Source organism: Lepidochelys kempii, chromosome 7 (genome assembly GCF_965140285.1).
Source record: "Lepidochelys kempii isolate rLepKem1 chromosome 7, rLepKem1.hap1, whole genome shotgun sequence".
NCBI classification, from domain to species: domain Eukaryota; kingdom Metazoa; phylum Chordata; order Testudines; family Cheloniidae; genus Lepidochelys; species Lepidochelys kempii.
In genome coordinates, this window is record NC_136386.1 from 10,204,513 (window position 1) to 10,228,415 (window position 23,903).

A 23,903-nucleotide genomic window follows, 5' to 3' on the forward strand; every position below is an offset into this window, starting at 1 on the left:
ACCTGCCATATGAAAAAAACACATTTGCATTACACAAATGAGCAGCTGCCTAGATGTGAAAACCAAGCAACGTATGATAGGTTGGTTTCCCCAACAATATGCAGGCACAAACCCCTTAACAAATTATGGGATTTCAGCAAATGTCTCTTCACTACCTTGAAAATATAACCCTATTTGCCTTAAAATATAATCATAATAATTAAAACAAAAGCATTCCAGATTAGTACAAGATTTTTGGAGTTGTGAGGGAAGGACAAAGAGATCTTTGCATCTGTACCATTTCATGTCAATCCTGAATGAGAACAAATTCCTCCCTCAATCCTTAAAAAATAAAGGATGCCAAGAAAAAGAAAAAATAAATGGAATTAAACAAAAACAGTTGTAAAATGAGCATTACAACCTGGGGTAAATGATATCATTTTATTGAAAAACTGATTTTTCCATTAAAACATGGTGAAATGGATGAACTGTACACAGCTTAAGGATGGTGTGTTACTTTAAATGACACTCAGTACCTTAATGGTAAGACGCATTATGTGATATAACAGCTGTCATACTCAATGCTGGAGTTTTATTGAACAGCAGAGTAAATAGTCCTATGAAAATCATCTAACTTAATCCTCATTTTTAAGACATTTTCCAGGGTGTTTCTTTTTCCTTCCCCAATTGTTTTCTGAAAATAATACAGCTCTTCTTCATCTCCCTGACCAGCTCTTTCCAATAGTTAGCATCTCTGGAGCATATACTGAGAAATGATTCTCTTACACACAAGAGAAAAAAAGAAAACATGAATCCCATAGTTTAATGTAAATAAAAAAATAAAAAAAGATAAGAGAAGTCAACTTTTAAGACCAATATATAAACATCTTTAATTGAAAGAGAAGACATTAGCTGGACACTAAGTACTGAGACAGGAATGTGTTACTAAAATTCTAGCTGCCACAATTAAATAAAATGCACATATGTACACAATTAGCAGAAAACTATCAGCTATTTATTTGGTATGTAAAAAAACCATTAAGCTGAATTAAACAGACGTAATTATCTGAGCTGCAAGAAAAGGGAGGAGATATGCAAAGTACTCAGATATCAAACAATGATTTGTTGGCCAGATGGAGGTACAAAACAATACATATGCTAAAATTTGGAAAAGTTCTGCTGTGTGTCTGCCAAGGCTCACCCAATCTATTTAAAGTGTTTTGGGTTTTTTTCATATACTAATTTAGAGTTGGGAATTGTATAACTGATCATTATTGCACGTGACCAGAAACAAATGAACCATTCAAGTTAAGAAGTTCTCTGATGTCAGGTCAGGTTCCTGAGGACTGTAAAGTGGCAACCATAACACTATTATTCATAAAAGTGGCCACATTATAAAGTAAGCAATTACAGACTGGTTAGCTTAATATCACTTGTGGAGGGAAATCCCAGGAACAATTTTGTGGGACTTTGTGAGAATACCCTGAAAAATATAATCTGATTAAAGACCTCAGACATGGGTGGATGAGGAAATGGTCTCGCGTAACTAATTTGCTGGCATTCCTTGAAGAAATGACTATCACGGTACACGGTGCACATGGTAAATATAGCCGATGTTATATATTCTGCTTAAAAACACCCCACTGACAATGAAAATTAGCAACTATGGACCTGGGGCATGCAAGAGGGAATTTTTAAAAAGCAGGTTGGGTAGAAAACTGACTCCGTCCAGGAAAGCAAATGGCATTGAATGGTATCTTCTCTAGCTGTAATGAGACTGCCAACTGTATGCTGTCCTGACACGTTTTGAGCTATGCAGAATTTAAGCAAGATGAATAAATGGAAGGAAAGCAGGAAACAGATCCCCAGCTTGCATGAAGAGTCATAGCTCCCCTGGCGTCAATGAGGCTGTGACAATTTTTGCCAGGTGCAGCTCAGCCCCAAAAAGTTTAGCCATCCTGCTCGTGCTAGATACCATGAGGAATGAGGCAGCTAGATGCAGAAGGTTTTTGACCATTTAAGTGGAAGTTTCATAGAGGCTTTAAAAGAACAACTATATGTCTGGGGTCAAAACAGAGACTTTGGATCAAATTCAACTCTGGAGTAACCGAGTGCAACTGCATTAATGTCAATGGACTGCACATGCTTATGTACCAGGGATGAAGCTGGCCCAATATATTAAGGGCCAGATGCTGATGCACTTACTCGCCTTGAGTTGTGCTCACCTACTCTTTGAATAGTTCCACTGAAATCCTGGAGTAAGGCACTTCTTAAGGCGTGTAAGGCTGGTCGAATCAGGCTCTAAATGGCACAACCATGCAACACAAACCAAAGTCTACATGCTCCCCTGCCCATGGGGATGGTTGGAGTTGGTCCTGCTTTGAGCAGGGGGTTGGACTAGATGACCTCCTTAAGTCTCTTCCAACCCTAATCTTCTATGAGTCTACGTAAAAGTGCAGGAAGGAACAATATCCATCACCTCTTGTGAGCTTCCAGCGAATTACATCATCCGCTCAGTACCACCTGTATTGTGGAAAAGGAGAGGGACTGGCATTGATTATTAGAGCAAGCTGAGCTCCATGGGTAATATTGTAATGTCCATGGTAACCTCATATATATACGAAGCCAAATGCAGGGTCCGCTGATGTCTATATGATCCTCACTCCCCCCCACTCTTAGGAGTAGGGTTGGTATGTGGGGGAGGAGGGCAACTTTTTGATGCCTTTAGCTGCCCTTCCCTATGTGACACCAAAACTCCCTTATGCAGTATGTTAAAGACACAGAGTTATTGCTGGTCAGGGCTGTAATGACTTACAGGGCTCACTGCACTGTTATCTACATTTAGGAGAGAAACGTATCCAGTGTGCATGTTCCTAACTCCTCCCCTCCTGGCCGACCTTGGTCAGGCAAAGCTGCAACTGGAAGAGATGTGGGTGCGACAGGCAGGAGGACGCCGCTTTCCCCTTCAATCCTGTTACAGTAGGTTCTCCGTAACTTGGATCCATATGCAATGGAGGGAATCACATGCATTTCTGTTGTGCAGAACACAGGAAAAGGTTCTTAACAGTTGGCCTACGGAACAGGGCTCAGCCTTCCTTTAAGGCAGAATGTAAGGTGAAATGCAACTGAAACTCAGATTTTACAAATACCTGTTTGGAGGAAAAGTGGAAGGGGTGGAAGGAGGAAATAAATCGGATGTAACCTAATAGATGTAGGCTGATGATAGAGGTATAAGGAGTGCCTACTGATGAAGGTTTCAAAAACCAACTGCACAGAAGAAAGTGGATGTGGAGGAGCAGATTCTCCCTTGCCCTGCATCACTGGCACCAGTGCAGAATGAGTGCCAATGACTACACAAGAAGCAAGGCAATGGATAATCAGACCCCGGGAGTATATAGGGACAATAGGCCAAATTATTTCATCCAGATAATATTTCATCATATTAATAACGGGCCACATTCTGTAATCTATAATCAAGCTGAACCACTATTCACTCAGTTAAGGGTCATTGAATTTAGCCCAATGATTGGTTGGCATTAGGGCTGCCAATTTTGGTTGGACATATTCCTGGAGATTTCATCACATGACAATTCCTGGAGACTGGAGACTTAATTCCTGGAGACTCCGGGCCAATCCTGGAGGGTTGGCAACCTTAGTTGGCATGTAAGGTTAAAACAAACACTATATATTACGCTTAGGAAGCAGATCAATGATCTGCCATGCCACTACCCTCTCCTCCTTCAGATCCTTCCTCAAGACTAATTCCTTCTGCAATGCATGCAAGAAAATAGTCACATAAGTCATATACTTATTTATTTATCCGATGAATTAACTGCCTGCTTATGTGGAGGGAAGGGATTCAAATATGGTAGGAAAGGATATAAGACAGTAAAAATGAGACCAGGAATTCCTGGAGGCTTTAGAAAGGTTTACTGTACAAATGGTCTTTTCCTGTGTCTAGTAATACTATATCATAATTCACTTATATAATTGCAACCCTCAAACTAATAGAACTTCTATTTTAATGAATTATTACATATATATGTACATGAACACACACACACCTGTCATCATCTTGTTGTTGCAATCAACAAAGAGCCGCAGACTTAGAATTGAGACTCTCCAGGACACAGGAACAAAAATCATATTGCCCTAGATTCTCTCCTGTGGCAAAGCTGCTTTTTTTGCTACTCTGCTGGCGCAAAACAGCCCTAAAGTCTACAGATCCATCTAAAGAAGGATCGCCCCCAGCATAGGAGGATCCTCTGGTGACAAGGGATGATATAATGAGATTGCCTACAAAGGCACGTGGCCCACTGGTGACTGCCAGTAATAAAAATCCCCCACTGCTGGAGATGGGACACTAGATGGGGAGGGCTCCAAGTTATTACAGAGAATTCTTTCCGAGGTGTGTGGCTCGTGGGTCTTGTCCACATGCTCGGGGTCTAACCAATCGCCATATTTCGGGTCAGGAAGGAATTTTCCCCCAGGTCAGATTAGCAGAGACCCTGGGTTTTTTCCGCCTTCCTCTGCAGCTTGGGGCATCGGTCACTGGCAGGTTTAAACTAGCGAAAATGGTGAATTATCGGTAACTTGAAGTCTTTAAACCATGATTTGAGGACTTCAGTAACTCAGTTAGAGGTTAGGGGTCTATTTCACAAGTGGCTGAGGTTCTGTGGCCTGCAATGTGCAGGAGGTCAGACTAGATTATCATGATGGACCCTTCTAACCTTAAAGTCTATAAGACGCAGAACTGGTGTAGCACGTGCTTCTCTACACCCCAAAAATTCCAGCTACCATACCAGCCTCTTGGGAGTGCTGACAACTGGCACAAGTTACCGCAGCCTGAGGATCACTCTAACTTATGTAGGGGGACTGGATCAGTGTACAGACACCTGAGACTACTTGAGGACGTTATGTGTTACATTACATAATAATAGTACCATCTAGCTCTTCTATAGTGCGTTTCATAAGTTGATTTCGAAGTGTTTTACAAAGGAGATCAGGATCATAATCTATTTTAAGCCTCTGGACAATTTCAGATCATTTTAAATGAGTCATGCATTTAGATATATTTTGACTTAAAATACTTATGTACAAATATTTTAAACATGTTTATGTTACAGCTATGACAACACCCGACAACCTTTAAAGTAAGGAATCACATACATAAAACACTTTAGCAAATACACTTTTGCTGCCATGTTAAAAAAATGCGTGAGTTTGTCCAAAATGAAGATGCAGTGGAACAATATGAAAAAGACAAGGTATTGCCCTTGATGTTTCTACACACAGCAGACGTTCTTAACTGACTTTACATATTTACTTACTGTGAAAAGAGCGCTTGTTATTGCAGAAACCCAAATGCTGATAAGATGATGAGAGGTTTGCATGCTAGCTGATGGTCTCACTTTTTCTTATCCTTTGTGAATAACTAAATATTTCCCTTAGGGTACTGACGACTGAGGTATGTTTATTGCATTGAGTGAATTTATATATATATATATATATATATATATATATATATATATATATATATAATCAGCACAATAAACATTATTAAATTGTCTGAGTAAAATCAAAGCATGAAACACACAGGCAGTGCTGAATTCTAATGATGCTGAATACCCATGATTGCATGGGGAAAGGATCTTAACAAGCCTTGATTTGAGCTTTGGCATCCGCCTCACAAATCACACGAAATGTTCTCCCTTTAATAGTGCTGAATATTGATAAATGTCTCTGCACGCCACAACAGGGAAGTTGGTCTCTATTGGCAATCTTTACCAAAGTGTGTTTTTTCCTTCTCAACACTCAAGGGTTTACCCTGAATGATTTAATTATAATTTTCCTTGTGTAAGACAAATTAAAGAGGAGAGTAGGAGTGTCATGCCAAAGCAGATTATTTATCTCCTTAACAGATTGCTACGCACCAAACCCCAGAGCTGCTGCTGCTGCTGCTGCTACTTACAGAACTGGGCGCAATGTGGGACAAAAGCATAGATGTAATATACATTTAAAGACAAAGTGAATGAAAGCATTAACCCATTATTTCTAGCTGGAATTATATCATTTAATTAAAAAAGGGTTTCTATCAAAGTAATATGCACAGGGCATTAAAAAAAACAAAACCAACCCTCTTAGCCAACCTTTCTCTTTTCTTGACCTATTTTATAAATTGGGAATACCCACTGCGCCAAAATGCATTTGGTTCCCACTTGAGTCTCCTGAAGCTGTGCACGCACATCCAAGGGAAGATTCTGAGCACGGGTGGTTGAATTTTCTATTTGTCTAGCTGTAGAGGAGAACTGTGATCCAGTTCTGGTGACTGTCTCCACTGATTAACTATAGTTGCCAGCACTGCCACCATCATCACAAATCTGAGCCCTGATCCACCAATCTGATATGTGCAGGCAGACCCTTAAGCCTATGGGTATCCAGCTGCAGGACTGGGGCCTCAGCTTGGTGACATCTGAGCATGGTAAAAAAAAATAAAAATAAAAACAAAAAATTATTTCCCCCATTCTTTTTAAGTACTTATCCATTGCTCAAATCCCTTCGTCCAGAACATACAGTGAGGACACTGATCTCCAAATGGTTTTACACAGGTACTTCTATCTCCACTGAGATCAGTGGCGTTACTCTGCTTTACAGCATGGTCAGCAACAACAGAATCAAGTCCACAGGATCAATAATGCCACAAAATCCAGAACAAAGTGCCCCAGTAACACGTGCCAGGGAGGAGGAGGATGGGGACAACAACAATTATGGCAACTCCCACATAACCAGCTTGCACCCCTAAAGATCATTCCCTTGTCCAAAACCCCAAGGCGGGGGAAGAAAAGCTTTATGCACACCCTACGAGCAAATGTTACTCCTACCCGCATGTGATTATTTATGGCTGCTGGGTGATCATTAGCGTGTGGCTGTAAATGATTACTTGTTAAGGCATTTGGAGCTTTTCCTGTGTTTTTTATTGTTTAAATCTAAATCAGTAACTCCGGACTGGGTCAGACCAAGGCTGACAGCAAGTTCCACTGGTCTCACGCTGAAGAGGCCCTGTCACCAGCCCCATTTCTTTTAAACAGGTGCATCTCCCCTGATAATCAACCCACAGATATCACACGGGGCGTGAGGAGGATGCCATCTGGGTGGCCCAAACCACGCAGGACTCTCTGGTTCAATACAAAGCGACAGACTATGGAGCAATGTTTCCCCATGTGAAACGCTGCTCAGTAAGTGGGCAGTTGCGTTCTGCATGAAGTCCAGCTTCCAGATGGTCTCAAAGTCTAGTCCCATTGCAGTGTGTGTTACAACAGCTTAGTCTGGAGGTAGCACACACACAAATACCTGGTGCTCCACCCACACGTGAAATGAAAATGTACATGCTTGTCAGTTCCTATCGATGCAGGGGAAAAAAAAAAAAGGGGGGGGGGGGGCTTGGCTTCACTGGCAACTTGAGCCCCCAGAAGCCCTTGGGGGATCCAGCCAGCCCAACCAGCAGATCTGTATAACTAGTGGTGCTTACATTCCTCCAGTCAGGAAGCTGATTTCATCTTTGCCAACTCTTCCTGTGGCTTTCCCCATTCTGCTGACACGAGCTCCATCTTACCCAGACTGAGCCACAGCTAGTTCACCCTCCTCTCAGCCCCAATCCAATTCACACAACTGGCTGTTCTGCTGAACGAGCTGGGTCAGATGTAATAAAAGACACAGGCTCCAATCACAGAATATCAGGGTCGGAAGGCACCTCAGGAGGTCATCTAGTCCAACCCCCTGCTCAAAGCAGAACCCATCCCCAACTAAATCAATCCTAGAGTTCAGCCACGCAGTGCTCGATACAGACCCAAGAGGGATTGGGGGATAAAGGGCCTGTAAGTGCTGGCCCCATTTCCTCCTCTAGACCCATGCCCTATGTGCAGGGAAGTTTCCCCTGCTGGAGGAATCTTCACTTGCCCAACTAGAGCAGCTTTGCTGCTCTTTTGAGCCACTGCAGCAGTGCTAACGTGTTGTAGCAGGGTGCCAGGATCTGGCCCACAGAGCTGGGAGCCATCTGTCAATTTCAGGGTTTTGTACTAGTGCCCATCACTGCTGGTCTCAACAGCTGCCTAAGCCACTGCAATCCATTTTCTCGCTAACCCTCCTAGCAGTCTCAGGATGCCAGAGAGGACAGGCAGGGCGCCAAGACGCAAATCTGCTGTGCCCTCCAAAAGACCATTCTCCGGGCAGAAAAACAACTGCCCCAAACTATCCACAGGATAGTGTGTTGCTAAGAAAGGAAATTTCTGTGCTGCCAAGGAGTTTGTGTACCGCTTGTAGCTTACTACTGAGAAGTGTTAGGTCTAGATTGAGGTTCAGAACGGCCATTCGTACACTTCCTGACACACCAGACCATATCCTGACATCCCTTCCTATTTGAGCAAAATCTGTGTTTATGTCAATAGGGGTTTTGACTGAGCACAGAGGGCAGGCTCAGGTTCATAGACTTATTTCCCAAGCTTAATTTTTCAATCTGGTATTAGATGAGAACAAAACTATGAAGTCTATGTTCTCTCTGCTATTATTCTGTAGGTTTCTTCCCTCTGTTTGCTTTTAAATATACATCTCTACCTATAAGAAAGGTACTTTTTTTTCTTATTACTCATTCACCACCCTGAATACAGGGATGGTACACAAACACTCTTTCGAAGAGGAAATGAATGAAATACATCTAAACAAGGAGAGTTTTGTGTGTCATGTGAAATCTAGGCAGGCACCACAATGCCTGATGAGACTGCTACAGAAACCTTAAGTGCACCAGTAGGCATTCTTCTGTGTATAGTCTCCTGTTCTCCTTATGGATAAAGATGTAATACAATCACTGCAGCAAATGGATGGCATAAACCTTCAGTACCTCAAATAGAGAAAGGCAAAGCAAAGTCCAGAGCCCTTTTATTTTAATTCCCAGCCATGTTTGTATTTTTATATTTTGATAATATGATAATAAAGGGAATGTAATAGACAAACAACTAAGTACTGTAATAAGCTAACAATATACTGTGTATTATAAATTCAATTGAGGTTTTTTCTAAGGTCTCTCACTAACCTATAATATCTCAAAACATTCAGCGATATACTAATAATTTTCTAATTAATTGTGTGGAATTTCACTAACAAAACATACGTATCACCTTGTTTGTGAAAGGTAATTGCATTCAGACCAACATTTATAATATACTGTACGGACAAAATATTTTCAGCTTTGCTTTACAATAATATGGAAAGCAAGTTCCTATTTCAAAATTGATTCATAAATCCCATACATGGCATAAATAAATTGCTTGGGGAAGTTATAGAATCTCCATCATTGTAGATTTTTAGAAGCAGGTCAGACAAACAACCGTCAGGGATGGTCTAGATAATACTTAGTCCTGCCATGACTGCAGGGGACTGAACGAGATGATCTCTCAATGTCCCTTCCAGTCCTATGATTCTACCTCCACTGTGTTCCAAACTTAACGTAGGGAGGGACCTATTGTTTCCTACTAAGTGAGAGCAGACCCATTCAATTGTGCGGTCTTTAATTGTTTTAAAAAACAGAGATATTTTGAAAAAATACAAGAGTACAAATATGACCAGAAAATCATAAAAACTCTTATTGTTCAGCTGTACAAGAAAGCAAAGATACAATCTAATCATTTAAAGAAACACTATCAAGTTAGTTTAGTATCCCATCTAGTCCTTCATGGAAACTATATCCGGGATGGTGTGTGTTATAACCTGTACATTCATATCTATATGTGTCACTCATATGAATGTCAGAGTCCTTCCTATGTAAGTTACAAAGTTATTCCTACTGTATATAACATCTCAACAGCAACTTTCTCAAGGATGTGTTCTTCTCTATATTATACATATACATAAACAGCTTGATTTTCTTAATGTTAGAAAGATGCATATGTTCATGTAGTTTTCTTTTCAACATGCTTTCAACCACTGGAATAACTCCCAGGCTTGAAAAAAAAAATCACTCATCTACTTCCCTGAGAGTAAAAGGGTGAAGGAAGAACACAACTATCCATTTCTGTGGAATCTAGCTTTCATCATAAACTAAACATTAAGTTTCTATGCTAGTGAAGAGAATCTTCTGAAATGTCAACTAATGTACACAGAACTGTCTTCCTTAGTCTGCAGACCCAGTTCCAATTAGCAGCCAAGAGAAAAGCAAGACTGGTCAATCTCAATGTTGCTACTCAGAATCTCTGTGGACAAAAGGGAAAGGGAAAGGAATCGCGTCAATTTCACTGTGCTGCTTGGGAAAGCTATGTAGAAAACCAGAGGCTCTTTGGAGGAGGGATGGAATAGCAGAGATATCCTATCTCCAGCAGTTGGCAGGCTGGTAGAAGGATGAAGACTACAGTAGGGGGGTCGGAGAGGAGGATCTCCTTCCAGCAGCTAAAAGGAGGTGAGAGTTCATATGAAAGATCGAGCAGGCTTCCTGATTGGAATCCCAAACACACCTGTCCATCATGTCACTGGGGATAGGGATGGCACTTCTCATCAGAGCATGTTGTAGGACCTCACGAGGGGGACACATCTTTCATTTTTCGTATCAGTCTTTGGCTAGTGAGTGTCTGGTATCATTTTTCAAGCACAGATAAACTCTCTTTCGTAGAATATAAATCTTGGTTTGACACGTGTGTGCGAGCACGGGATTCAGACTAACCCTTAAGCCTGAACTCTTACAGTAGCTTTCCAAACAAGAAGAAGAACTGCCCTTTACTTAGGAGTATATATTTCACTGTAATCAATAGTTAAAAATATAACTATAAATATAATTATAAAAATATAATAGAAGTACCTTATGGAAGTGATGCAGAAATTTCAGGGGAAAAAAACATAAATGAAATAGCCTTCACATCAAGTGGAACCATACTTAAGAAGCATCTTCAACAGACAACCCCTGAATTAAGCCACCACTTTCAAACTACCACTAGGCAAGTACAAATTAGTTCAAACTTTTAAAAACCAACCCTGTGCCAGTGATCTGAATTTACAGGTACTTTAAAAGATATAATGCACTTCTTATCAACCCGGAGAATTCAAGTCTGGTCTGTCTTGTGGGAGTGGGTGAGTTCAGAAGATCTGCAACCGTATAACATAATGTAAGACAAGGAACTGTATACAACATGGTAACAAAGCGAGTTATTTATGATAAAATGGGTGGTACTGACCAACTAATTTTTCCTCACCCATGATTTAAATCCCTAGGGCACATCAACAGTAACACTAATGCCATGTTGGAAAAGTTAAAACAATTATAATCGTCACATCACAGATCATATTCAATATAGTTTTAAGAAACTAATCATGCATGCACTTGTGTAGCAGTCATCCAATTAGCAAGCCATAAAGCCCTAAACAAAAGGGCCAAATTCTGCCCTATCATAAATCTTTTGAAAACTCACTGCAATCAATGGGAAGAGAAAGCAAGGGCAAAATGTGGGCCAGGTTGTTGGCCATCATTGTAAATAAGCTCACGTTAGAGTCACCAATATCAGAATAACCAGATACTGATTTACACGTAGATATATGTAAATTCTACTAGCACCTACCTCTCCCTTTTAGGAGTGTGGACCGATAGCTGTCCGTTAGTTGAGGCGTGTGGGTTTATTATTAAGGAGGTCTTAGAAGGTGCTGAAGAGGAGACACATGTGGTGGACAGGTCCAAACTGCTGTGGTTGTTGCTTGCTGTTTCCTCTGCTGTATGAGAGCTTGTCACTTCTTTCCAGAGCTGCTGCAGTTCTGTTGGAATCATGCCTGAAACAAACAAATTGGATAATTAAATCAATTAACAGCTAATTCGGCCCTCTTAAAACAGTAATTAAATCAAAGAGTCAGTAAACAAAGCCTAGTGTTAGTTTTCTGTGGGGTTATTTTTTTTTTTTTTTGAACTAAAGGCTAATACAGAAGTAACACTTCATGTTTCCTGCTAAACTGATTAGCACCCAACACGTAGTTCCTATTAAAGCAAGATTTCTGGGGGAAAATATGTGCCATTAATTAGTATTTCTATGATTTTTGTACCAGAGGGCCCAATCCCAGAGACCCTTTGGAGGCAGAGCTCCAAATGAATTTTGCCTGTGAGATGACTGCAAGAAAGTGGGGCCAGGCTATACTCTGCAGCCATCTGAAGAAGTTTTGTTGCGTTTTTAAAAAATAATTGAATACATTCTAATCTATTTTTAGAACCAAGGAAGATCTTCAAATAAAAGTATTCAACTGTGTTATTATGACAACATGAACCACAATATGACTAATTTTGTGCTTTAGTTTTAAATGATGACAAATAGCTTTATTATTAAATACAGTTTTTATTAATCACTTTTAGACATAAATTATGAAATCATATCGTCTTCCAGGAATGCTTTTCAAATTTTAACAGCCAAATTGATTATACTATGATTATTTCATTAACACACCTATCTCTCTCATTAATTTTGGTTTCTAGTACTGCTCACTTAATTGATGGATGTGTCTATTGAAAAACTGTATAACTTTCTATAAAGTAACACTATTATTACTGTCATTTCTTAGATCAATGCTAATGAGCCATTCACAAGTGAAATGAAAACATAAAATAAGCTTCAAGAAATGTTGTTTCATAGTAGCTTCAAAATGGACACCAGCCTTATTTACAATGTTCAACCAGCATTCCAGGTGAGATAACTTTACACAACACCAGTGGGATAAAATTCACCCTTGGTGATACATCAGGGAGTAGTAACGTGGCCCAATACAGCCTGGACTCTAGACTTTGATCATGTTATAAACATAATCTTTATTCAGAATGCATGATCTAACACCTCACATTCTCACATCACAGAATGCTCGTTCAGAAGGGTACGGGAGAATAGAACAAGCCGAAGTGACGGCATCTTTTTAAAGACATCTAAAACCTATAAAATCCTGAACGTTTAAAAAAAAAAAAAAAGTCTGCTTTAGAGTAGGACTTCCTGGGTATTTGGTCCAGTGTTCATTGTTTCAGGGTGTTGTAACGCTGAAGCTATCCTAAGGAAATCTGCCATTTTCTGAATACACAGCAGCAGCTCAAACAGGCATGTATCCTACCAAGCCTACGGTATTGGGAGGGGGGAGGCAGTATGCATTATATTCATTTGAAACACATAATAAAAAATGCCAAGGTCTAAATTTAATTTATTTTTGTCATTTAGAATACAATGGATAGATAATCATCTCAACGTGATCAGCCAAACATCTTTACTTTGCTAAACTGTTAAAGATTTTAATTATGCTAGCTTTGGAGAGCACTGGTCTAATGAGGCGATAGACTCCAGAGAATCTAAGTGGTTAAGAACTGTGAAATGAGTCTGATAGGATTTTTTTATATTCACCGTGGATCGTTTGCATATCAAAGAGGAGTAAATTATTGCACGACAGACCAATAACCTTCCCCGCCTTTCTGAGAGTAGCATTAACAAAAACAGTTGGTCTCTGCTAACGGTTTACTACAAAAAATGCAAAAATGCTTAAGTATCTGCAATTACTATATATTATAAAAGAAGCTTAAATTTTATACATTAGGTGATCACACAGTCTTAGGACACATCTATTGCTCTAAAGCCAAGTCATTTTTCTTTCATACATATCAAATGCCAATTATATTTTGATGGATTTTGTCCCAAATGAGCATTTAGTTATTAGACATATTCAGTTATTACTTGTCCCCTGAAAATAAACCTCTGAGGCAAATTAAAGAAAGAGAAAGGTCATTACACAAGACTATGTCCTGTTTTGCTGCATCTGGGCGATTATTTTCAAACACCTTGCAAAGTGACAGTGTGGGATGTATTTTTAGCTAACATACTTGACAGGACTGTCTGCACACTAACAATTACCTGTGAATAGGGCTGACCCTTACACCACTGTTTACTCAATTGCAACAACAGTGGATAGGCTTGTCTGTTGTTGATAACATATTGATATGAGACCACATGAGTCCACGACACCAATTTTTATTTTGGAGGGATAAACAAATAGAGAAAGAATAATAGTCCATTTATATTATGCAAAAAGAAAAGGAGTACTTGTGGCACCTTAGAGACTAACCAATTTATTTGAGCATAAGCTTTTGTGAGCTACAGCTCACTTCATCGGATGATTATTATTATTATTTTCCACTATCTGTAGACAAGTAATAGGTTTTTAATTGGGAAAATATTTTAGAATTCATCTATATCATTTTTGGATGTATTAATGCTTCTTTTGAAGACAAAGCTTTTAAGTGTTATAGTAATAACCCCCTCCCCCAAAGTCAGTAGGTTTGTTCTACACTTAATACACAAGCATAACTCATATTAACATTAATGAGAATTATAGTCACCTTTCAGTGTATGAGGGTAACGGTCAGTTTGGAAGTGGAAGGCAGCAAATGCTGTGTAATAGAATTGTAGGTAATAAGAGCCAGGGTTTCAGGTCAGACAGGATTAGATAACAGAATTGTAATTGTGACATCATATATATATACACACAAGTGATACCAGTTACTTTTAAATGACCAAATCACTTGGTTAGAAAGCAAAATTTAACTCTTCAACAATAATTCCAAAGATGATTCCTAACTAAATTGTTAAATTAACAGCTGAAAGATATGCTTATTGCTCATCAATCTAAATGGTTCTTAAATACAGTGCCCCTAAACACATCTTCCAAAATGATGAACAAATGCTAAAAATCAAATCAAATCAAATATGCCTATTAACATAATAAATGATGTAATTTACCCTTATATAATTGCACTTTAATATTAAGGGCCACGTTTTAAATCAAGCCTCTAAAATTGCACATGCAACTCTCTGTGGCCACAATTATTTATGTCTGCAACTTTGCAAGTGCAAACAACAGGATTTAAATGTATACCTGCCTAATTTGTGAGAGCAATCAGACAACTAGATGCCTCCATCCTATTATTTGCACCCAGCAGTGATCTGAAGCGAGATTTGCTCGTTTAATGTTATAGCCTGATTTTGAAGAACTAGCCTTAATAGTTCAGAATACTGCTAACATTGGGTTTATTTTAAAATTGTGGCTGTGTACAGATGTAAAATCCAGATTATAGATGTGTCCAAGTACAAAAAACTGCGTCGATTACAAAAATATAACATTAGAGGATGTGCTATTTTGTATAAGACAATAGGCAAGTGCTGAAACAAAAATGTAGTTTTAAACAATGAATGAATTCTGAAAACCAAAACAAAAATTACATATAAACTGTGGTTCACTCCTTGGGAACGTTTATTAATATTACAACTACTATATGCCATCTAAAATACGACTAGGTAGCAAATGCTTTAATTTGTCATGAATACAAGTCTACATTTACTCGAGGTTTGTGTGTGTTTTACAGTATTTGTTCCAGTCTGGCAAAATATTCTGAAAAGAAAAGGGTGCACTAGAGATACTTTTTTAATTTGTAATAAATGCTTTAATTTATTTTAAACCATAACTCTGGCTCATCATTGCATTTTTCAGGACAACTAGTCCCTTTCATTATGAAAGAAAATGCAGGCACAGGTTTAAAAAATGTATGTTGTGGGGACAGTTGACAGATTACTGTTCATGGAACTCAATTTCACAACCCCAGGTATCACTGGCTCAAAGACAAACTGAGTTGCTCAACCTCTTTTTGTCCTTGTACCTCCATACCCAGGTGACCATGTTCAAGCAAGCAGAAAGTTGATTTAAACCTCATAATGACATCAGTTTTAAGCCATCATCTCTCTCTCTGATGAAAAAAAAAAAAAGTCTTGTATTCCAACCTGCCTGAATTCTCAAGTTACTTTTTTCTTTTAAACTGAGTCCCAGTTTCACAAGAGATGATACCAACACTATAGTTCATTTCCCCACTAGAATCAGACCTCTGAAGCACCTTTGTTTATATTTATGTGAACTCTGGCATGCAGCTAGGCACCCCTTAGGTTTTAAATATGCTACTTCCCAATGTTGTAGGGACTAATAGTTATACTACACTGCTAACCATATCAATCAATGCCATGACTGCTGAATTACCGACTGGTGTCTCTGATGTGTTACTGCACAGATTACACTTCATGCATCACCACATTCATTTCTTTCACATTACACATGAGCGTGTCTTGTCACTGCCCAATTGCCCTCTTTTGGACAGCTTAACTGATGTACTATACAATGAACCTTACTGAGCAAACTTAATAGTAGAGAGGCTGTGGGAAAAAATTAGAAAGGTTGAAGCTTGAGTCCAGTGGGTGTGTTGGAACAGCTTGCGATGTTTCCAACAATAAATCTGAAGGTGTAATTAATGCACGTTGTAACATTTTGCAAGTACAAATGGCATAGCCTACATGCCTTTTTTCTGGATTAGTTCCGTACTATTGCCCCCCACCCCATTGACAAAGATGCGCTAGAGGAGGAGTAAATATCTAAGGCCCAATCCTGCAGCCTTCACAGACACTGCCTCCACTGAAATCAACGGAAGATTCGCATGCATGGCAAGTCCAACATCAGACCTCCATTATTCAGGCAGCCAAGGCATAAATGACATATGCAGAATTTAATTTCTTCAAACTGAAGTTAGGAAAAGGATGGAAGTAAACATGTGGCCCAATCTGGCCAAGGAGGATTCCAACACACTAGGTATCTCCCTATGTCCACTGAGGAGAGAATTGCTGGCTATATCACCCTCCCTCTGGCAGCAATATGTATATTTGGGGGGGGAATGGGGAGACAAGGAAGTATAACTTCTTCCCTCGGTTTAATTGAGTGTATCTGAATATAAATGCACTACAGGGTTTAGCAACTGGTAGGAGCCTTGAGGCTAACAGCTTTGAAGAAACCAAATCATTCAACCTGAGCTGACTTGAGAGGCTAAGGTGACTCTTTAAATTTAGCACACATTTTTTTTGTGGGGGAGGGGATGGGAGAAGGGAAGAGGAGAGTCTTCAGAAATACCAGCATTATATTTTAAAGACCTGCTCCTCCTCAAGCCATGTCAACTTCGAACAATCTGCCTTCTTAATGAGAACAGCCTGGGCTGAGGCTGGTCTCAGTGTCTTAAGGCTTGTAACACAGATTAACCCAGTGAAAATGAAGTAGAGGAAGAATAAACCATATATTTTTAACCGTTCTCAAAAGCACTGCTAAATAAAAAGGACCTATTGACACATTTAAAGAAATCTTTAATAACCTAAGTACTTCAGAGGAGTACTAATTTACTGCAGAGTATGTGACTGTGGAAAGATGCAAGGGGTCTGATTCTCAATTTATGACAGCATAACGCTACTAACTTCAATGGAGTTAATCCCAATTTGCTTCAGTTTGAGAGGAGAATGGAGCTATGCCAGTTTATACCAGTGGAGGATCTGGCCCACTGTGTGTGTACTTACAGTGGAATCGAGGATGAGTAAAACAGGCATGGAAAAATCCCAAACATTCCCACCTTTGCTCAGATCTAGAGATAAAAGGGAATCAAACTCCCAGCGATCGGCAATGTTTGGGTCTGAGTTTCCCATGTCTGATTTCCTGTCAGGAAGGACCTGAAGTGCCGAAATAACATTCCAGAGGCTGTTCTCCAGCTATTCCTAGCCATGACCAAAGTGCCAGCAATCTTTCTAGCAAGGCCTATTCTGAACAAATCTGGATTTGTAGACCCAGGAGGTTCAAGTCCAGCCTTCTGGACACTCATGCAAACTCAACCCAGACTCCATACTGTCTGCCCATCTCTAACTAGAGCAATCCAACACTTCAGCGTTGTGCTTCCCAAGAACAGCTACAAACCTTCTAATGAGCAACCTGCCCGTCAGTTCATTTTAGATATATTTGCTGTCTTCTCTAACACCCCAAGATGGAGGTTTACAGCTGGCGGTTCCCAGACCGCACACGTACCTTGAGCAAGAGGCTGCAAAGGGAGAGCAGCTTGGCCAGGCTGGATTGTTAGCAGACCTTGGCGCTGCAAAGACAAGAGATGCTGCTGCTGCAGTTGTTGCATCTGTAAGAGCTGCTGCTGAAAGGCCAACTGCTGTGTAGCCACTTGCTGTTGCTGTGGCTGAAAGGGGGGGAAAAAAAAAGGCACATTTGTCATTCCAGAACTAAGTATTTATACAAGGTATTTAAATGGCTCCCGGTTTCAAAACACTTCATTTGATTATAGTCATCACCAAGAAAGGATATTAAATGGAGACCCTGACCACTTCTCATTCAAGATCCCAAGTCATAATTTCAGTAGTAGTGTTAACCACAAGATGTGGCCCAAGTCCACACTGGGCAATTCCATTCTTCCTACCAAAACTCCCCCTGCACTTCACCTGAAATATTTATTTGGCATTTCTTGGTCTAAGTTGTGCTATATTGCACTACAGAAGTTTCACCCCTGAAGTGGTCGCACTTTGGTGGTGAATAAAGCAACCCGTGTGTAGTCTAAAGTACTTGGTGATGCTTCAGGATGAACAGCGTGAATATAAATGGAAAATCACACTGCAAGGTCATATCATACTTAAGAGGAATGAAAAATAATCCTGTGCCATGCTCCATTTACGCATGCAAGGATTGTCTCAACTATTAAGGCAAATGATTGGGTTAATTTATTGCATTTTCTATACTTGCTCTCTCTTATTCATTAATCAAGTTACAGTACTTTCTCCTGTATATTGAATTGTTCCATGCTATATTTAAGACTTTTACTTTCTGCACTTTGAAATTTTTAATTATTCTCACTATAAAGAAGACAGAGTTGCTGTACTCCACGGGGATTTGAACCTTGAACCTCTGAGGTGTAAAAGAACATGTTGCTTTTCTCACTATTGCGCCCAGAGAAGCTTTTAACTACTCTGTTTATCACTTCTGACATAAATAAATGAGAAAAAATCAGACCTTTGAAGAAGAAAAACTTCATCTAATATTGTTAATTAGCCATGACAAACGATGAAATAACATTGTAAATCTTTCATAGAAACAGCCACTAGATTTTAATTACATACATTCATAATTTAGCAAACAACATCTTACTTGAATGTGAGTGTTTAATAAGTACTGTACTCCGGGCTTCAGAGTCCTTAATTTTGCTTCAGTTTAAGGAATCCTCTAGGTTTTGTTTCCATGCTCATCTTGTATTTTATTTGCTTTGTTCTTAAAAAACCATGAAAGGCTTTGCATTTTGATACATATCTTTTTATTTATTGTACAATGACAGGAGGAAAACTTTTGTTGTGTAAAACATCAATACATCATGCCAGTGTTTAGCAGTTCCTTGTGCTAGCCAAAAACAATTTATGTAGATTTCCTTAGTAATTATCTGAGTGATAGAAAGATAATACAGTGCAGCAGTACAATAAATAGAAGGAAATTATCTAATATCCCTAATCTGCTAGGAATCATATCAAGGTGGAGGTCTTATCCCCATTATAGCTAACAATTACGGAAAGAAAATTAACTCTTACAAAACTGCAGGCCCAGACACTCTTACGAAGTGTCCAATCATCACCTTTTTTCATTTTAATGCCTTACAATCCCTTTAAAGATCCTGGGTCAGATCCTCAGCTTGTGGGCAACAGTGAAATCCACTGAAGGCACTGGAGCGACACTGGTTTACACCAACTGAGGAGCTGGCCCCACATTTTAAAAAGTCCCTGAAAAAATGTAAGGAATCAATTCACCCCATTCACATATGGAATGCTCCATTCGGATCATGGGAGAGGCATCAGTGCAACGATGAGAGAATAGACCCAGTCACGCTCAACTTGATAGAAGCTTGATTTTCAAAAAGGACTATTGGAGAAAGTTAAGAGCAATGGAAGCTATTTTTGTTCTAATCCCCAAATGCCTTATTTTATAGCAAAAACCTAACCAATCTCATATTAGCATCCAATTTCAGGCCTACCCCCATACCACTGAGAAAGTTAATTGAGTTCCATTCTGAAAAACAAAATCTACAGTACCGACAACAAAAATTTAAATAAATTAAAACTAAGAGCCAGCATTTTCATTTGTAAAACAGCATGCTCAAAATGATCCAATTGTTTTTCCCATTTTGCAAGTGATCAGATTAATGTAAACCACAATGATAGTGATGTTCATGTTTGAATAATTTTTGGCTCTTCAGATATTCTCATAATAAAAAATTATGAATGCGATCATATTAAAAAAAACGGAATTAAAATACTCCCTGGTATGGACATGGTTACTTGCCATCTTAATGTAAATTAAGATTTTACAACACTTTATTTATATAAATTGACTGATGCTTGTTTGGTTCTCTTCTCAGCTATCCCTAAGAAAAGCTCATGAAAGCTCTCTACATTTGAAAAGCCAGGATATAAAAGTATACAAGGCCCATTGTCCAAGAAAGAATTTAACAGCAACACACGTTGCCAAACTGTGCTCCCCACCCAGTTACCAAACACAGGATACAAGTCAGTTTGTTTACTTCTCACAATTGAATGCATACAAAAAAGGTCTCAGTGCAGTCCTGTTGTCAGGTCAGTAGTCAGTGTTAAAATGCTGAAATATCCTGATAAAACTTGCATTTTTGATCCCCTCCCATAAGCTTCTGTCAAAGGTCTGTTTTCCTTTCTTAGGTTACTCCCTACTGCCTAACATAAACTGTCAAAACTGCTGGAGGACAAACGGCCTTTTTAAAACAATCCTCTTAGCCCAACTTGAACACACAAAATGGGATTCTTCTGCTACCTTTATTTAAAAATTAATTCTGTCCGCTGCTTCTCAAAGTCAGTTCTGTCAGGTATCAGGGAATCAGTTTTGTAGACTAGATGAGCTAGAGCTTTAAAAAAAAAAAGAAGATTGCAGTGACTTACAGAAAGAGCTCTTGCAATCACTAATGGGAATTGTGAGCAGAACTTGCTATGCATCAAGCTGTAAATTCCCCTTAATATAATGTAAAAGAAAAGGTTGCAGAAGTCCTGTGTATTGTCCTGGTTATAGGTCAAATCTCTCTGACTAACAGAGTTTTGGTGGTGGTGGCTGGGTTTTTTTGTAAACTGATGGTACAATATTATGAGCCACTAATGACTGGGGGATAGAGTACATTAATACGCTTGTTCCATCTGTCAATGTCCAAGTTCAAACCATGTTAAAATCATAACCACCAGTCCAGATCACAAAACTGCTAGCATGTGACTGTCATTTTTATCACAAAATAGGACCACCAACTGCATGCTAATTTAGTAAGAACACCCTCTTTAGCTCAGGAAAATGGGGCTAAAAAACCTGTGGGATGAAATGCATTGTTGAAACAGGCCTCTAACCAACATCATCGGGGGAAAAAAAAGAAAAAGTAGTAAAAGCAAGTCTTGGACCCTTATTCTCCTACGTCTATTATATTATAATATTCTTCTTAAAACAGGAAGGAGTCTTTTCTTATTGTAACTCTAGATAGTGCAATATCAGAAGTGTGACCACAGTAAATCAGTGTGTTAGATATTAAAATGCCATCGCATTGTCTAACATCCCTTCTTGCCTTTTAACACAAAGTCTGTTTTTTCTTTCAACTCCAAGCCATCATCTTTGTGTCGGAGATGCTCTCCTGTCTGACAACAGCAATTTAGAAGAGTTAACTTTTATCGTTCATTCTGCTGGGTAACTTTCCCCTTCAAATTTCTTTATCTGCCCTCTGAGCTCATCTGAACTTTCATGTTCTCCCAGCATGCAGGCTTGCATTCAAAACTATGTCTAATAGACCAAATAAGAGGTTAATAAGAAGTGGCAACAGAAAGAAAAAATACAATCCCTGGTAACTGATAAGAATGACAGTGGCAGCCCTTTATTGTTTGTCTTCAAATATAGAGTTAAAGATCTTTAAAAAACTAAATTTTGATGCCTTTGAAAAGAAAGAAGCACAAAATAACAACAGGGGGTTATTGCCTGCCAGCCACAGGGGAGAAGCTCCATAATTCTTATTCTCCCTTTTGAAGGCTGTTAGAAATCTGATTCAAAAAAGCAACAGCAGAAGGAGAAAGCCTCTTGAGGCTATAGCCATTTCCTGTGATCATGCATAATGTGCTTCAAAAGTGGGTTTTTACCAATTCTGTTGATCAATTGCACCTCCTTCATATTCCCTCTTTTTTCTGCTGTGTTTACATCTGATGTGACTCAATGACAAGCACTGTCTGAGACTGTGAAACAGACCTGTCATGTTGATTTATGGGCGCATCAAACCACGACTTGTCCAAACTGAAGCTTGCAGTTCATTAATTAGAGAGTTGTGACTTTGAAGTCAGCTTTCAGACTGTGGTTTTTAACATTTGGCTTAATTTATATGCTCTTGAATGTGGATCTCTAAGGAAAAAACTGAAATTCCCTTCTTGTCTTTGAACTTCTTTTGACCGCACAATAATCATTTCTTTGTCCAGAGTGATGCCTGCATCCCAGAGTCATTAACGCACATTGAACTGCCACTGATGAGTAAGCCCTACTGAATTAGAAAAACAGCCAGCAAAACAAAGCTGAGAGCATTCTGCACACTGATATCTCACAATTACATGCCTTCCCTCCCTGTGCCATTTCCATTTTAATTACTGTTAGTCCTTTAGATTTACATTTTAGACACATTTTAATCTGTTCCCTTTTTATTATAGTGGTGCCCGTCCGCACATTGTAGTTACGGTTGTGTCAGCGTTTCCACTATAAACCCCCTATTTTCAGTGGTTTATAGCTCAACTGTAAAAATTCACACTGGGTTGAAATGTGGCATGGACGGCACAACTCGCCAAATTTGAAAAGAAAAGAAAATTGGTTGGGCCGTTTTTATTTTGAGTACTTCGTGCTGCGTGCCTGCCCCACGACAGAAATGCATCACCGCTATGGAAGGCATTACACAGCATCTTGTGCCAAGAAGCAGCTTACTAAGAGGAGTCCAGTCAGACACTGAGGCCACAGACTAACTAATGTTCAGGTCCCTGAACATGGATTTACATAGTTTCTCATGTCACTTCAAGGAGGAATTTTGGTTTCTTAAACTTTAAACAACAACAATATCACTATAAACTATGCAAGTTATGATTGTGATAAACGTTTAGAAAAGCAAGTGTATTCAAAGTTCAGACAGATACTTTTGGCCCTAACTTGGCCCATTCTGTCTATGTATTGCAGTGACAACAGATCGATGTCTCCTGCTATTATACATATCACGCGTGCTGTAATAGCTAGGCACAATGTGAGGAGTTGAGGATGGCCCTTCAGTCTTATCTTTGCATCTCAGATTTTGTTGATCTGTGTCACAACAAATGTTCCTTAAATGCAGTTCTTGTTCTAAGTTACAACTATGACAAATGTGTAATCTATGCCTCTGCCTTGATACAGGGAACCTGCACTCAAAACCTCTTGAAGTATTTCCCTGCTTTGAGAGCACAGCATCTTGACTACTGCATCCTTATTTTCACCCAGTGTAAAATAACTCACTTCCAAAAACCACTCTCCTAAGACACTAGTCAAGATACTTGTTCCAATACTCACACCAAACAGCAAGGTGTGATGTTGTGTATAAAATATGTGGCAGCAAGCAAATAGAAAGCACAAGAAAATAAAAGAGAAAACAGGACAATAACTCTAAAGCTGAAAGCTGAGACCTGATAGAGTCAGCTCACTTGTGTAATCATTTATAAGATGAATGACAGTTTAATAGCTACTAGGCAGTCTCCTGGGATCTGTGGTTTGAAAGTAAAATGGGTATTGTCTGTACCTCTTTAGGCTGTTTTCCAGCATGTTGTTGCTGTAAAAGTTGAAGCTGCAACTGTTCCTGTTGTTTCTTATAAAACTCTTGAAGCTGCTGCTATAAAGAAGAGGAAACACGGTAAGTAACAAAGTGGAGGGACAATTCAGTGTCCCTTTTGGTGTAACACACAAACGGTGATTTGAAAAATAGCATCCTTTTATCTGTA

At 39.2% G+C, this 23,903-nt stretch overlaps 1 protein-coding gene across 22 annotated transcripts in view; it reads right to left on the bottom strand.

Moving 5' to 3' along the window:
• Positions 1–23,903, bottom strand: part of FOXP1 (forkhead box P1) — a 494,548-nt gene that overhangs the window by 65,345 nt on the left and 405,300 nt on the right. For 17 of the 22 annotated variants that reach the window (XM_073351104.2, XM_073351110.2, XM_073351096.2 and 14 more), the window contains 4 exons: positions 23,705–23,794; positions 17,899–18,058; positions 14,363–14,413; positions 11,574–11,778 (listed from right to left, as the gene is read on the bottom strand). In XM_073351104.2, the coding sequence (XP_073207205.1) occupies positions 11,574–11,778; positions 14,363–14,413; positions 17,899–18,058; positions 23,705–23,794 (506 nt within the window). The remainder of the gene's footprint in view (positions 1–11,573; positions 11,779–14,362; positions 14,414–17,898; positions 18,059–23,704; positions 23,795–23,903) is intronic. The other 5 variants (XM_073351107.2, XM_073351106.2, XM_073351115.2 and 2 more) reach the window with 3 other exon arrangements.